General features: G+C 43.0%; 1 protein-coding gene across 5 annotated transcripts in view; it reads left to right on the forward strand.

Annotated features, from left to right (window-relative positions):
- The first annotated feature begins 434 nt into the window (after window positions 1–434).
- Window positions 435–17,006, forward strand: part of LOC117438201 (zinc finger protein 131-like) — a 46,563-nt gene continuing 29,991 nt past the window's right edge. Inside the window, exons 1-7 of one of the 5 annotated variants that reach the window (XM_034073690.1) lie at window positions 435–485; window positions 3,967–4,089; window positions 4,712–4,850; window positions 5,438–5,539; window positions 7,473–7,617; window positions 15,216–15,576; window positions 15,679–15,901. In XM_034073690.1, coding sequence (XP_033929581.1) covers window positions 4,727–4,850; window positions 5,438–5,539; window positions 7,473–7,617; window positions 15,216–15,576; window positions 15,679–15,901 — 955 coding nt within the window. In that variant the 5' untranslated portion in view covers window positions 435–485; window positions 3,967–4,089; window positions 4,712–4,726. Of the gene's footprint in view, window positions 486–2,979; window positions 3,028–3,966; window positions 4,090–4,711; window positions 4,851–5,437; window positions 5,540–7,472; window positions 7,618–15,215; window positions 15,902–17,006 lie in introns of those variants that run through there. The other 4 variants (XM_034073688.1, XM_034073689.1, XM_034073691.1 and 1 more) reach the window with 4 other exon arrangements.

The raw sequence follows: 17,006 nt of genomic DNA on the forward strand, positions 1-17,006 counted from the left end.
GGTGGGCTGCAGCTGGTCGCTCCCCCAGCCAACCGTCCTGCTGGGAATAGTGTCCGCCTGCCATCGGGGCTCCCGGCCCTGTTCCGGGCCGAGACTGCACGAAGTGTGCTAGCCCTGAGGTAGACAGCCTGGCTGTCCCGCTCTGTTCCTAGGCCAGGCCTGGCGTGGCCCGGCCCGGCGCAGCTCAGCTCGGCTCCTCGCGGCGGCACCGGCCACCCCCAACGGCCGTGCCCCGTCTTGAGCCGCGTGGTGCTGACTAGCAGACTGACAGAGAGTGCCAGACTACAACTCCCAGAATACACCGAAAAATCAAACTGCGCACCCTGTCATGTGAAAGGTGATTTTGTACTACGCGACTTCCGCTGTGTAGTACACGTTGGGAATGCGAGTAGCGATTGGCTGGCGCTTGCCCTGCTTGTCAACGTTCTGGGGAGCAGGAAGCGGTAACGGAGGAGTGAGCGCGGCAGGACAAGGGGCTCCTCGCGGTGAGTACCTAGCAGAACTGCTTTCCCACCTCACAGGACACCACGCCGCCTAGAAACAATCCGGCCGGGAATTAAAAAGGCAGCGATTTAATGCGCGCTTTGATGACGTAATAATGACTAACGAGGTTGCGGTGCTGCTAAACGCATGGCTCGGACCGGCACCGGTCAGGTCCTATCCTCGAAGGCACTCCCGTGGGATAACTGCACCTGCCGATAGTCACCCGCGCTGCTCTTGAAATACCCGTGCCCAACAGGCATTCAGCGCTAACTAGGCCTTCCGCCTCCTCCCGCTCCTGGGACTCGGCGAGCGCTCATTGGCTTCTCCACCTGGGGCGTGCTCTGCCACCGCCCTACAATTGGTGGTGGACGCACTGACTGTCATGAGCGCCTGCCAATGCGGTTGCAGCTGGCTACAGTGCAGGTTAAAGCTCTGAGGTGGTTGGTTTGGTCTGGTCAGTCTTTGAGAAGTTGTGTGGTGGAGACTCTAAAGGACTTTGACGGGGGGGTCGTGGTGCCACCTCACGGTCTCTATGGCCAGAGAGAGGCTTCTTACTGCCTCTTGGCAGTATAATAGCTGGTGTGGGTCCTGCTCAGCTCGGTAGGGCATGAGTGCCTGGGTCACTTTTGCCTCAGAGTGAGGTCTTGTCCATGGTTGAGAGGGGACTGAGGGACTGGCTCATATCTTTGCTCTGTGGCTGTTATTTTAGAAGGAAAATATATAGCAAAACGCACGAGAAGTTCTCCTGTCTGTGTTCTCTTGAAGAGGTTACTTGCCAAGTATCCCTCGTGTTTCTTTTCTAAGATGGCTACAATGAGATGGCAGTGGTTTGACCGGTGGTCTGTTTGCTGACCTGTGTTGTCTTAAGTGCAATAACTATTCTTCCTGTCTGTGTTTGTGTATGATCCATATCAGCAAAGAAAATGTCTAGTGCTTAAGAAGAGTTCTTGTTGAAGTCCAGGAGTGTGGAAATAATAAGATGGCCTCATTGAGGTCCATTTGTGAGGGCAGATATGCAAATTGCATGCATATGAGATGCATCCATGTCAGAGGCTAATATGGTGAAGTCAGTAGTCAACTTGGTCTTCCAAGGAAATCCAGGTAAACAACTGAATTATTTCAGTTTCCATCTCTCATCTATGAGCCTGCATGTAAGTGCCAGCTTGGATTGCTTCTGTTTGCCTTGCTTGGCAGCTTGGTTTTTCTTTGAGGATTTGTGCCTTTCACTTCCTGCTCCAAAATAGCATTATGAAAATGTGCTGTTCTCTTGGGCTTTCTTATGCAATATCACTTAGTTTAAAATGAAAATACTCAATGAATGTTGCAACTGTATTTAGGTATGTGATAAATTCACATGGCTTTTCCTAGTCCTGTGTTAATTCAGGACAATAAATTGCCTATCATAAGTTGTAGTTTTCCTATTCATGACTTTCAGTGTTCTGAGACTGAAATTTTTAAATTTATCTTGGCTTGCTCTGTTATTTTGGGTTTTTTTTGTAAGAACTTCCTATGAATGTGATTTAGTAGTAAATTTTGGGTAGGTGGAAATTGTGAGACGTGGGGGTTAAAATTTTGTTTGGTTTAACTTTTGGGGACATAGGCTTTTAACTGCAAGCCATCTGTCCTTGTATGATGTATCAAAAATGGACTGGAAGAATTAAACAGTGTAGAAAGTGGCTTACAGCTTCCCACATGAAACTTTATGTGGAATACCAAACAAAAGGAAGGTAGGGGCTGCTGATCATCTCATTTAGACCCATCATTACATATGAGGTAAAGACAGCAACAGTGTTCTCTCCCTTCAGCCTCACCTTCCTATTGCCTTCACAAGACCCTGATATGTATTTCGGCATCTGCTTGGCAAGGCAGTGATAGCAGCTAGAGCTAGACTTCCATAAGCAGTTGCTTCTGCTCTTCTTTCGTACTCTTGGCAAAATGACTTCTCCATAGAACAGTTTTTCTGAGATGCAAGAAAGAGTGTGCTTTGTGGGAAAAATAGGTGTCCTGTGGGAAGTTACCTGGAAGGTACAGATGGCTGTTTGGGTTGGGCTGGGTTTTGTTTGGTGGGTGGTAAGCAATTGTATTGTCCATCACTTGTGTTTGTTGTTTTCCTTTTCCCCTTTTATGTTATCTCCCCTTGTTATTTCCCTTACCTTTATTATTATTATTGGTGGTAGCAGTAGTAGTTTTGTGTTATACCTTAGTTACCACACTGGTCTTATCTCCATCCCTGGGATTTGCATTGTTTTGCTTTTCCTCCCCATCCCCTGGGGGGGGGGGGGGGGGGGGAAGGGGTTGGAGTGAGCAAGTGGATGCATGGTTTAGTTACCAGCTGGGCTTAAACCATAACAATAGGAATTCCACAATTTTCTTTACTTGATATGTTAGTAATAAAAAATAACTCTGCTTTTATCACAACCAGGTAATTCTTCTCTCTACTTCTGTTGAACCCCATATACCAGTGTTTGTTGGAAGGGAGGTAGAACTTATACATCTGCACAGGAGATTTAGCAAGCATGGTGGTGTGAAAAACTAAAGAATAAGGTATTGTTTATTAAGATATATGTTAGGTATATATATATGTTAAGCCCAATATAAAGGTTAGACAACAAAAGATATGAAATTGCTTATGCACACAGTTAACGGACACAGTTTATGCAAGATAAGATAAACCACAATCGCTTACACCAATTAAACCAGAAACCGTTTATGCAAACATAAGATGACCACAAGGTGTTACAGAAACTGGCTTGCAAGATGTTCCAGGAACTGGCAGAAATAAGACAAACCACTCCATATAAGGACATAAATGAAGGGTCAACTATGGAACAAAGGAGGAAGACTTCTTACTTCGGCCTCACCGACCACCGGGAGGCAGAGGTCGACCCCCTAGCAACAGCTGAAGCATGCGCAGAGTACCTCAACTACGTCATGAACACGGAAGTAAAAGATGTATAAGGGAGGGCTTTTTGAACTGCTCAGTACGGCAGTAGGCGGAGCGCAGACTCCCCTGCCGTCCAGCGCTGTCTTTGCTCATATTCTACTTGCTATAATTAATAAAATCCTAATTGGATTATGATCCGTTGTGGTCTCAATTTATAACAGTGGTATCCACTCAGATGTTGTTAGTGCACATAAGGAAGAGGTTTAACAAGTTTCTGCTCAGGAATTTCCAATCACACCATAAAACTTCCACCAGAAGTTAGGAAGCACCTAGAATTTTCTGTTTAATACTTGGCTTGATGCTAGCTGCTCTTCTGCCTTTCTTCCTTTAATGTGACTTTGAAATGTCTTTGCTTTTTCTGTGGCATTTTTGATACTAGAGCCATGTGAATGTGGGAGTTGAAGATGAGTGCTGCTGTACAGATCTGAAGTAATTTTTGTTGGGAGTTAATTTTTGAAATGCTTTAATTGAAGCACTTAGACGTTCTCCACAGATCCTTCTGCATAAGCAGCACACTAACATATGTGTCTCATTTACAGGCACAGAGTTCTGTTAAACCTCTTCAGTCTCAAGAATCTCTGCGGCTTCCACCCCCTGTGTTTGTTGTATAAGTAAGGGAATAAGAGCCATCAGATTACAAGCCTCCATGTTTCTCTCAAAAGGTTGGCAAAGACTATTTCGTGTTGCAGGGGGAGAAGTGTAAGAAGGCTAAGAAAATAAGCTCTTGGTTGTGACAACATATTATATTCCTGGCAACTCCTTTGTACTCAGAAGCTGAAAAGTGCTGCTTTATTGCATCCTTATTTAAAGGAAGTAAACATCTTGTGTTCACTAGATACAAAATGTGACTTAAGTATGGAAACTGTCAGAACTGTTTTTCTACCGAGTGGACTGGTAGAATTGCAAGAAGTAATTTTATAAAGATTCTGACATTACACTGCTGAGGTGTTATAGAATAGCTAGCTGTGGAGATGTTATATCCCTGCAGTATTTGCTTTGAGGGAGGTGGGTCTCCGATGAATCTGTAGAATAAAGAAATGCACTTGCCCACTTTGACCATGTTTTCCATGTGTAAAAGTAATGCTATACACCATTAACCTGAATGCTTCCAACCTGTCAGCTAAAATCAAGTAAACCTGTTCCTGAGACAATTTATCGGGTTTCTTTTTTTTTGTTTTGTAGTCCCTGAAAAGTGCTAGTTAGTTCATGTTTGTATACTAACCAAACTGTGTAGTATTTACTGGCTTGTGTAATATTCTTACTGTTCTACCACATTTTTTGCAGACTAGTCCTTTTGCCATGGAAGCTGAAGAAATGATGGAATGTATCCAGGAATTCCCTGAGCATTATAAATTTATTTTGAATAGACTGAATGAACAACGTGAGCAGGATCACTTTACAGATATTACTCTGATTGTTGATGGTATGTATGTACAGGCCTGAGAACCAGTTGGTGAAGAGAATTCTGAAAGCTGTGCTGGGAAGCTGTGGGGCTTGTCACAGGTCAGCTGTCAAGTTGGGTTGCTAACAAATTATCATAGAATCATATAATCATAGAATAGTTAGGGTTGGAAAGGACCTTAAGATCATCTAGTTCCAACCCCCCTGCCATGGGCAGGGACACCTCACACTAAACCATATCACCCAAGGCTTCATCCAACCTGGCCTTGAACACTGCCAGGGATGGAGCATTTGCAACTTCCCTGGGCAACCCATTCCAGTACCTCACCACCCTAACAGTAAAGAATTTCTTCCTTATATCCAGTCTAAACCTCTGCTGTTTAAGTTTCGACCCATTACCCCTTGTCCTATCACTACAGTCCCTAATGAATAGTCCCTCCCCAGCATCCCTGTAGGCCCCCTTCAGATACTGGAAGGCTGCTATGAGGTCTCCACGCACACAGCCTTCTCTTCCCTAGGCTGAACAGACCCAGCTTTCTCAGCCTGTCTTCATGTAAGTAAGGATGGTGTTATCCTAAACTGATTTTTTTTTGTCCCCTCTTATTGTAGGTCACCATTTCAAAGCTCATAAGGCCGTTCTTGCTGCCTGCAGCCAGTTCTTCTACAATTTTTTCCAAGATTTCACTCAGGAGCCCTTGGTGGAGATAGAAGGTATTCTTATTCATGCAAATAAAAGCCTTCAGAGTTGTGTGCCTAAGCTCAAAATAATGTAGTATTCTTGGTATGGACTTAAAGGCATGCTTGGTCATGTTGATTCTCTTTCTAGATCTCAGCTCTTGAGTTTTTCTGAGACAGTGTAGTGATTTAGCTCTGGCTGGCAGCTAAGCACGGCACAGCAAGGCTTGCTTGTTCCCCTACTAGTGAGATAGGGGGGAGAATTAGAAAGGTAAAATTGAGAAACTCATGGGTTGAGATAAAAACAGTGTAATAATTAAAAAGAAATAATAATTTTCAAAACATGGTAAGGAAAAGAGAAAATATAACAGAGGAAATATAACGGGAAAAAATGTAACAGGAAATTAAAACCCAAGAAAGACAAGTGATGCAAAGGAACACAGTTGCTTGCCACCTACTGACTGATGTCATCTGCCTGTCCTCCCCCACCCCCCTCTGAGCATAAGGTGAGGTGAATTAGTGGTGAGGCACTGAAACAGGTTGCCTGAAGAAGCTGTGAATGCTCCATCCCTGACAGTGTTCAAGCCAAGTTGGATGGAGTCTTGGGCAACATGGTTTAGTGTGTGGTGTTTCTGCCCATGGTAGGGGGTTGGAACTAGATGATCTTAAGGTCCTTTCCAACCCTAACTATTCTATGATTCTATGGTGTCATATGGTATGGAATATCCCTTTGCTCAGTTGGGAAGGGACACAGCTAGGACAGCTGACCCCAACTTTTTGAACCCCCTTGACTTCCTTGCTAGTGGGTCAGTATGAGGAGTAGAAAAGACCTTGACTCAAGTGTAAGCACTGCTCAGCAGTAACTACAACATTAGTGTTTGATAAAAGTTATTTTCAGAACAAATCCAAAATACAGCACTTCTTAAGCTACTATGAAGAAATTTAACTCTGTCCCAGCTAAAACCAGTACAGATAGCTGTTGCCACTGGAAAAAACTTCTGAGGAAAAATAGAGAAAGATGCCTTGGTAGGAATGCAAGAACAGGGTATGTGTGAAACAATACTTGCTTGGCAGGCAAGGAGCAATTTCCTGGAGTAATATGGCTTCTAGTATCTTTCTGCTCAGAGGTCTCTGAGAGATAGCGATCTCATTTTTTTTAATGTTTAAATTTATGGGTTTTATTATTTTATGCGAACAGCTTTTTGTCCATCTTGGCATTCCTTTTATCATTGGTGTGTCCTGGGTTCAGCAGTAGCAGTCAGTTTTCTCCTTCCTAGTTGCTGGTGCAGTGCTGTGTTTTTGACTTTCAGCCTGGGAGCAATGCGGATAACACACCAGTGTTTTCAGATCAAGGACTTTTAGTCTCATACTCTGCCAGTGAGGAGGAACATGGGAAGCCAGAAGGAAGCAGAGGCAGGACACCTGATCCAAATTAGCAAAGGGATATTCTGCACCGCAGCATGTCATGCCCAGTATATAAACTGGGGGTAGTTACCTGGAAGGCCCAGATAGTTGCTTGGGTTGGGCTGGGTATCTGTCAGTGGGTGGTGAGCAGTTGTATTCTCTCCCCTTGTTATTTCCCTTATCATTATTATTGGTAGTAGCAGTAGTGATTTTGTGTTATACTTTAGTTACTGGACTGTTCATATTTCAGTCCATGGGAGTTACTTTCTTTTTATTCTCCTCTCCATTCCTCCAATAGCAGGGGGAGGAAGAAAGGTGGGAGTGAGCGAGTGGCTGCATGGTTCTGAGTTACCAGCTGGGCTTAAACCGTGATGGTGTGATGTAACCCTATAGTTGTTCCAGATTCATACATTTCTATAGTAGATCTTTTATTCCAACATGAGCTTTTCAAGAATGGCATCTTCATGAAACTGGTTGTCTAAGTGTTGTGAGCAAAATGGTAAGTAGACAAGTGTGCAAGATGAAGTATTCAGTAAAAGAGGCTGGTTTTTTTGCTTGTAAATAGGTGTAAGTAACATGGCATTTCGTCACCTAATTGAGTTCACCTATACAGCAAAGCTAATGGTCCAAGGTGAGGAAGAAGCAAATGATGTTTGGAAAGCAGCTGAGTACCTACAGATGCTAGAAGCAATCAAAGCACTTGAAATCAGGTAAACACACAAGTCTCTTTTTCTTCCCAACACTGAGACATAGAGTCTTAATAATCCTTTTTCAAGAGCTGGCTGCCTGTATTTTGCAGTGCTGTTTCTTATCCTGGGACCTTCTAAACTTGTGTGGGACCATATAATCTTTGACTATAAAATATGGATCAGAATTATAAAGGCTTAAAAGTGAATGTCACATTCTTTGGGATGGAACTTGATGACAGGTAACATGGCTGGTAGATGTTGCGGACATTGTAGGGCTGTGATTTTATGTTAACTAATGCTAGGTCTCAGTGCTGTCTGACTGCCCACACCTGGTAAGACAGTTGGGTGTACAGTGACAATTTGCCTCAGGTAATTAGACCACATTAACCAATTAGTGCTGGTGTTTTGATTTCATGTAGCTTTCGGCTTTCAAGAGAATAGCCAGTGATTAAAAAATTTCTTGGTGCAAAGTTAATCTCTTGAACAAATGTAACTGTTATTGGCTTTATATGGGATCAGTACTTAATCAAATGCTGCTGTTTAATCAAATGTTTTAGAGCTATTTCCATCACTTGTAGGTGGGCTTTTTTTGGTTTTTGTTGGTTTTTTTTTGTAGGGTTTCTTTGGTTAGAAAAACAAACGTGTATCACTATCAGTCTCAGTTTTCTCCAACCCCAGTAGGAGGGGGAATAATTGCAATACAGTGCCTCTGTCTGAGCTTTGACTGAAAGGGGTAAGCTTCAGAAATTTCAGGTAGAGATTATTATAGAACTAACCATTTGTGTAATAAGCTCCATACCACATAAACTAGACTAGAAAGAAAACAACCAGCTGTTATTCCTTGAGGTACAGTGTGTTGTATGTGTGTATCCCCATTCATAGTTTCACACCTGAGTCACACAATGTGCTCAAGGATGGTAGTCTCTCTGCTCTTTGCTGAGCAGATTATTATTTTGGTATGTGATCCTGGAGCTCCTTGCAGTAATGTGCAAAGTAACTGTCACCACCTAGACATCAGAAATCCAGGCTAGATGAAACTAAGTTTAGCTGCCATGTCTTTCTGTATCTGAATATTTAATAAGTAATTTAATAAGCTATATCCTGCATTAGGTCATTAGCCACATCTCTGCCGTATGACATACATATATTCTAGATAAATCTTATCTCTCCTGTTACTACAAAACCTGAAAGTAGATATGGAGTAGCTTACATAAAAGGATTCATTAGGCTGTAAAGGAAGGTAAAAGCCCGAATTACTCTTGTTAGTTTGATTTGAGGGGAAGATAGCTGCTCATTTTTCCAAAACTGATACATGCTGGAGGTTTTGCTACTGATTTAAGTGCTGTCGGCACCTGTGAGAGTGTGACTTGAAAGCATTGGCCTACTCAGCTGTCTGTGTTAAAGATGGCATGTTATCCCTGACATTTTGGAGGAAGGGTGTGTTTATGGTGCAAGAAGAGGAGCAGAGTTGGGGGTTGTGTTTAAGCCCAGAAAATTAAACTAGAGTGCTCTATCCACATCCCAGTGGCTGCTTTAAAAAAAAAAATCCACCCCCCCCAAACAAAAATACCCAACAAAACCCTTAGCTGTGTGCTTTCCTGAAGTATGAGATGTTATAATAATCAGTGTGTGAAGTCACAGCTGTAGTGTTTTCTAGCAAGCTGTAAGTACTGCAGACAATTGCATTCACTACAGAGCTTAAGATGCGAGTAGCATAGGAAGGACTTAAACCTTATTTCTGAGTAGGCAGGCCAAATAACTCCTTCCTTTGGGCAGATTTTCTTACCAAGTACAGAATTTCACAACTTTCTTAGATAAACTTATGTCATTAGACTGGCTTTTCTTCTTGATAGGTACTGTGTATTGTTCAAAAGGAGCTATTTAAAACAATTAGAATCATAGAATAGTTAGGGTTGGAAATGACCTTAAGATCATCCAGTTCCAACCCCCCTGCCATGGGCAGAGACACCCCACACTAAACCATGTTGCCCAAGGCTCTGTTCAACCTGGCCTTGAACACTGCCAGGGATGGAGCATTCACAACTTCCTTGTGCAACCCATTCCAATGCCTTGCCACCCTCTCAGCAAAAAACTTCTTCCTTATATCTAACCTAAACTTCCCCTGTTGAAGTTTGAACCCGTTACCCCTTGTCCTGCCACTACAGTCTCTAATGAAGAGTCCCTCAGCAGCAACCCTGTAGGCCCCCTTCAGATCCTGGAAGGCTGCTCTGAGGTCTCCACGCAGCCTTCTCCAGGCTGAACAGCCCCAACTTTCTCAGCCTGTCTTCATATGAAAGGTGCTCCAGTCCCCTGATCATCCTCATGACCCTCCTCTGGACTTGTTCCAACAGTTCCATGTCCTTTTTAGGTTGAGGACACTAGAACTGTTCATAATACTCCAAGTGCGGTTTAATGAGAGCAGAGGGGCAGGATCACTTCCTTTGACCTGCTGGTCACACTCCTTTTGGTGCAGCCCAGGATATGGTTGGCTTCCTGGGCTGTGAGTGCACACTGGAGCTGGCTCACGTTCAGTTTCTTATCGACCAACACCCCAAAGTCCTTTTTCTGCAGGGCTGCTCTGAATCTCTTTTCAACCTGTAGGTGTGCCTGGGATTGCCCTGACCCCTTGCATTTGGCTTGGTTGAATTTCATGAGGTTGGCATTGACCCACCTCACAAACGTGTTGGGGTCCTTCTGGATGGTGTTCCTTCCATCCAGTGTATCAACCAAACCACGCAGCTTGGTGTTATTGGCAAACTTGCTAAGGGTGCGCTCAGTCCCAGTGTCCATGTCACCAACAAAGATATTGAACAAGAACAATCCCGACACCAATCCCTGATGGACACCACTCGTTACTGTTTTCCAGCTGGACATTGAGCTGTTGACCACAACTGTTTGTATGTAGCCATCCAGCCAATTCTTGATCCATCGAGTGGTCTGTCTATCAAATTGTTGTCTTTCCAGTTTAGAGTCTAGGATGATGTGCAGGACTGCCGCAGAATGGACTCAGAGATCAGTATGATCAGACCAAAAGCCATTTATTGCAAAGCATTAACTCCTTATATACTACTGTTTACACACACCTACAGCAGTTTGGCATATCATGATTGGATACTTGTCTTGAAGACCCTTAGTGACTAACATATAATTGGTTAAGCACAGGTGTGAGAACTTGACCTCGAATGCTTGCCAACAGTCCACAGTTTTCATAACTCAGTGAATTACAGCTCTGTCTTATCTTGCTTGCTGAAGCATCCTTGGGCCTCTCATGGCCTTGCTGTATCTTTCAGAGTTCATGTACCAAATATCCATTCTCCTGTGAGAACACTGTCTCACATCTCCCCCTTTTCAGTTTTATGAAAAGTTTTTTACAATTTGGTGTGTCTGCTCTATTACTGCTGGACTTGTGTAACATAACAACCCACTACTCTAGGCAGCATTATTTCAGTAAGACTAGTCTGATTTGAAGTCACTTGAACCTTTATAATATGTGGCATACCAGTGAATCCTACGCACCATGTAACAGGATGGAATATTGGGGATTTAACAGATGTGCCCAGTGTACTTGTCCATTATCCATGGTCACACATAATAGAACAGATATTACAGAGATTTCAGTCATTGCTGTTTCTTTATGTTGTTGAGTTTTGGGGCTTTATACATTTTGTTGGCAGTCAGTATGGTACTGTCAATAGCTGTACACAGCCGTGTCCTTGACCCATGTCAGCAATGGCACTGGTCCTTTCCACTCGTTATCATGTAGGTCTTTATATAGAACCAGTGGTTTGGGCAAGGAATTGTCCGTCAGATGTCGCAATTGCTGTATTGTGGAAAGAGAATCAAAACTAGACAAATTTAAAGGATTTAGTACAAATTGTGCTTTTTGCTAACTGTCCATGGAGAAAATCCTGGCATTCCCCCCCCCTTTTTTTTTTTTTTTAATCTACTTTCAGTACCTACTTTAGATGGCCCTACTTGAACAGAGGATTTGGACTAGATTATATCTCCAACATATGCCAACCACAGGCTTCTGGGCCTGCTGTTTTTCTCCTGGATGGCTCTCTGATAACAGGGGAGGCCATCCCTCACATCAAGGTCTGGCATGGCATGTGTCCCCACCACTCCACACCTGCTGGGTTGTAGCCAACAGCGGAGCTAAAAGTTCTTGCTGGCAAACACAGAGGCCAACCCAGTCTTGCCCTTGACTGTGGTAGCAGGCATTGGTCAATATCAGTCCTTGCACCTTGTTGTCAATGCAGAGTTTCACCTGCTGCATCCAGTAACAAGTCACTACTACAGCAAAGCACACACAGATTTACAGTAGCAGAGTAACTGTTACAGAGTGCATCAGCATGTTGAAGATGCTGATGGCAGCGAGTGACTAACCAAAGACATTTCTTACAGTGGATTTCTCCCACCCTCTTAATTTGTTCCATTACCTGCTTTATAACACTACTATCATCTTAGAATCTTTCTAGCTTTTGCCTTATCATTTTCTAGCAGCTGCTGCAAATTTGCATGCTCTAACATCTCTTTTACAAGTGATAAATCCATACAATGCAAGGTGGAGTTTTGTATTAGCAACTGGCTAATATATATAGGTGGTTTTATACACAAAATCACAGCCTCTAATAATTTACAAGCACACATGAATCAAGTTGTTACTTTTCAGTTGCCTCTAAATGATGTTTTGCAATCATTCATTTTTCTCTTCCTCTATCTCATTCTGCTTGGGGTATTCATGGTCAGCTCCTGTAGCTGATGCATGGAGTTATTCCACTTGTCTGTCCAGCTCATGGCAAGGCTTGACAAACTCTGCAGGCAGTTGCCATGGACCTGTAGGTAGGTAGGACACAAATACACCCCCTCTCCCAGGTTATCACTTCTTGAGAAGTAGACAGGTTAAAATGATTCCTTAAAGCAGAAGCATTCTTATGCAAAAGCAATGTGAAGCAGCATTAACAGTCAAGGAGTTTGCTGTGTCATTACCCCGTTTGGTTTTTTTTTTCTTCTCTCTCTCTGCCACCCTGATACTGCTTAGGTGATGGCTCATAAAGCTTGTGGTTGCATTTCCCTTCTTGCTTTTTCAGTTCTTGTTTCAACTGATCTGTTCCTCTAAGTTTTGGGTTCACCCTCAAGTTACAGACTGCCCCAATACTTTTTTTTTGTCTTTTTCTCAGAAGTCGCTCACCTTGCTTTGCATGGCTACAAACAGTGGCCTGCTCGGCAGCAGCTATAAATGCCTGCCTGCGCGGCAGCAGCAACAAATACCTGCCAGCAACTGCACTTTTGTATTAACCTTTCCTTGCCCGAAATGTTAAACTGCTACCTGTTAAAAACTTTTACATGAACCTGACAACAAAAAATACACAGAACACTGTCTGCCCTCATTACACACACACATTTGGGATTCCACAAGTACACTCCACACAACTACAATATTTGAAACACAAAATTCAGCCCAACATTACTCCCAGTACATGGTCCCACATACAGAACATGGCACAAAGACCTTGTGAAGATTATCAGGAAACCAGCTCTGAGAAGCATCATCGCAGTGCAAGGTGGCAGCCTCAGCCTTAGCAGGCGTCCCTGCAGAGGCTCTGCCTCGCTCACATCGCACGAGGCTTGGGCTTTTATACTGACCAAAATGCACACTCATTCTGACACAGGTGGCCAGCCTAAGTCGGAAGAAGTTGCCAGCAGTATCTATAAAGGTCTCCAAAGGTTGCTAGAAACATGGACATACTTATATTTGCCAACTTCTAGTTCATGAGTATCACAGAGTGACTGTATCAAAGGAGTTGTATATGGGGTCCATGGTCTGACACATTCTGCCCGATACCCCTGATAGGAGCATACGAGAGACCTTCCCACCATGGGTCTTGATCCAGCATACACACCACAGGAAACTGTGCAAAACATCTGCATCCCCCACCCATCTCGTTTTTCCCTTTACAGCTGCCTGTTTATCATGAGGATCTGGGAGATATAAATCAGGCTTGTTTTCTGGATGAATAGGCTCCAGGTCAGCATTGGAATGATCAGGTGTCAGAATCTCAGGATTGGCAACAGCAGTCTAATGAAGGTGCACAGGCTCCTTCTCGGGGTCAGTAGGGCATGGTTTGAAAGGATTATCTTTATCCCCGTTCTGTCTTCGCAGCCATGGTGGCAACCAGCGGAGGTTGGAGGGGAGGGGTGGGGGGGGGGGGGGATGACACACACACTGGGCTCCACGGTCTCATTTTTTTACTTTAAGGTCTCTAAAATAGTTCTCCAAATGACTAACAACTTTTTCACACTGTCATTTCCTTTTGTAGCTGCATCCCATAGTTTAACTCCTGCCCCATTCCATGAAGAACTCTCAAATAAGGTAGACTCATCAATCTCTGGGTAATGTGTCTTCAGCCATTTCAACATTAACTTTAAGTTTGTCTCTTTAAAGGTTCCTCCCTTCACCTTAAGAAGGACTGAAAACACCCATAAAAAGAAGGCTTTTTCATTAGTAATTTTTTCCTAAGTCTCAAGATTAGAAGCTTTGCCGACCCCCACAATTAACTCCTTCTCCTTACTCCAGAGCAGCAATCTTTTTAGCATAGCTTCATCATAGTCTGTCCCTCTCACAGAGAGGATATGTTGGAAGAGCTTAAGTATTTTTTCTTCTTCTTTACCCTAACCCTAACCCACTGATTTGCCATCCTTAAGCTCCTTTCCAATGGTCCAGCTGCTCACCTTATTTGCACTGGGCAGTGTCTTCCGGGCTCACAAGGCTCCGATCCGAGGATTTCACCTCCGAGGCTTCTGCCTCCTGATCTTGGTCCAGCCAGATCAATTCCAGCTGATTTCTTCTTTTTCTTTCTTCCTCTCAGCGCTGCAATTCACCCTCTTCCGTTTCAATGTGGATTTATAGAAGGTCCCTGTTCGGGCACCATTTGCCGTGGAGTGGAGTCAGAGATCAGTATGATCAGACAAAAAGCCGTTTATTGCAAAGCATTAACTCCTTATATACTATTGCTTACACACATCTACAGCAGTTTGGCATATCATGATTGGATACTTGTCTTGAAGACCCTTAGTGACTAACATATTAAGTTAAGCACAGGTGTGAGAAATATTAAGTGAGAAGCACAGGTTAATCACAGGTGTGAGAACTTGACCTCGAAAGCTTGCCAACAGTCCACAGTTCTCATCACTCAGTGAATTCCAGCTTCTTATCTTGCTTGCTTAAGCTTCCTCGGGCCTTTTATGGCCTTGTTGTATCTTTCGGGGTTATTCAGAGTTCATGTACCAGATATTCATTCTCCTGTGAGAACACTGTCTCCACACAGGACAGTGTTGAGCGCTTTGCACAAGTCCAGGTAGATTATGTCAACTGCTCTACCCGTCCATCACTTCAGTAACCTTATGTCAAAGTTTCCACAGCATTAACATTGCTATTCTATAGCTGTAAGGAATATAGATTAAGGACAAAGTAGCTTCCAAAATGCATACACGTTGTGTAGTACTTCATCATTCAGCTGCTTTGAGAAACAGATAGTGTTTAATGTAGAAGCTATTAGGCAGGAATTTTTATATAAGTACTTATGCATCTTAACTACATTTATGTAAATGCTTTGCAGGAACAAAGAAATTTCATCACCCTTAGAAAAAAATCAAACACAAGATAAAGATAAACCAAAGAAGAGGAAGGTAGCTGAAACCTCTAATGTTATCACGGAAACACTACCACTTGCAGAATCAGAGCCTGTTGAAATTGAGGTTGAGATTGCTGAAGGGATGATTGAAGTGGAAGATGACAGCATCGAAACACTTGAAGTAGCTTCTGCAGAGCAATCCTTAAAGTACATACAGACAACAGGTACATCAGATGCATCTGCTTTGGCTCTTTTAGCAGATATCACCAGCAAGTATCGTCAGGGAGAGGGAAAATGCCAGATCCAGGAAGAAGATGATAGTGCATCTGATACCTTGTGCAAACAGGTAGAAGGTTTTGAAATTGTGGAACTTCAGCTGTCACATATGAAGAATTTATTCTGCTGTGAGAAATGTAACCGTTCGTTTAAATTGTCTTGCCATTTTAAGGAACACATGAAAACACACTCTACTGAGAGGTACAAGTGTGACATATGCAAAAAAAGGTACCTACGAGAGAGTGCTTTGAAACAGCACCTCACCTGTTACCACCTTGATGAAGGTGGTGCCAGCAAGAAGCAAAAACCTGGCAAAAAAATACATATATGCCAGTACTGTGATAAGCAGTTTGACCACGTTGGACATTTTAAAGAGCACCTTCGGAAGCACACAGGTAAGAGCATTTCTATAGTTCTGTCCTTGTGACCTTAGCTCTAACATTTTGGGGTTTTGCATGTTTTGGGGAAATAGAGAATATACTGAAGAGAACATGTTAGTCCTGAGTGCTAGAAATACTTGGCTTCTAGTTACAGCTAAAATGCTGGTTTTTGGGGGGGTGTCTTGTTTTTCTTTGTTTCACTGTTTGTCCTGGTTTCAGCTGTAGCAGTTTTTTGTTTGGGTTATTTGTGTGTGTGTGTGTGCTGTTGTTTGTTTTTGGGGTTGTATTTTTTTTGGGGTTGTATTTTTTTGGGAGGGGGTTGTTTGTTTTTTCTCTCTCTCCTTCCTAGTAGCTGTTGCAGTGCTGTGTTCTGGCTTTAGTCTGAGAACAATGATGATAACAGACAGATGTTTTAGTTGTTATTAAGTAGCACTTACCCTGATCAAGGACTTTTCATTCTCTCATGCTCTGTCAGTGAGGTGGGGCACAAGATGTTGGGAGGAAGCAGAGACAGGACACCTGACCCAAACTAGCCAAAGGGATATTCCATACCACAGCTTGTCATATCCAGTATATAAACTGGGGGAGTTACCCGGAGGGGACCAGTTGCTGTTTGAGTCAGGCTGGGTATCAGTTAGGGGGTGGTGAGCAATTGAATTGTGCATCATTTGTGTTTACTGTTTTTTTTTGTTTGTTTGTTTGTTTGTTTTTCCATTTCCACTTTAAGCTTTATATTCTCTCCCCTTGTTATTTCCCTTGTTATTAATAATAATATAATATTGTACTTTAGTTACTGGACTGTCTTCATCTCAACCTGTGGGATTTACATTCTTTTGATTCTTCTCCCCATCTTGCCAAGGGAGGGGAAGAGGTGGTGTGAGTGAACAGCTGTGTGGTCTGGAGTTACCAGCTGGGTCTAAACCATGATACCATTGATAGAAGCTTTAGGGGAATGACGTTGTTAAAAATAGGCACCTAAAAACAGAAAGCACTAATGAAGCTTCTTTCTCAAGTCTGTTAGATCTTAAAGTTTTTTTTCAGAATAATTTCTTAAAGCATGTTTTCTTCAAAATTGCCAAACCAGGGAGCTACTAATTTTCACAATTCTACCAGTAGGTGT

The sequence above is a fragment of the Melopsittacus undulatus genome (genome assembly GCF_012275295.1).
Source record: "Melopsittacus undulatus isolate bMelUnd1 chromosome W unlocalized genomic scaffold, bMelUnd1.mat.Z SUPER_W_unloc_1, whole genome shotgun sequence".
NCBI classification, from domain to species: Eukaryota; Metazoa; Chordata; class Aves; order Psittaciformes; family Psittaculidae; genus Melopsittacus; species Melopsittacus undulatus.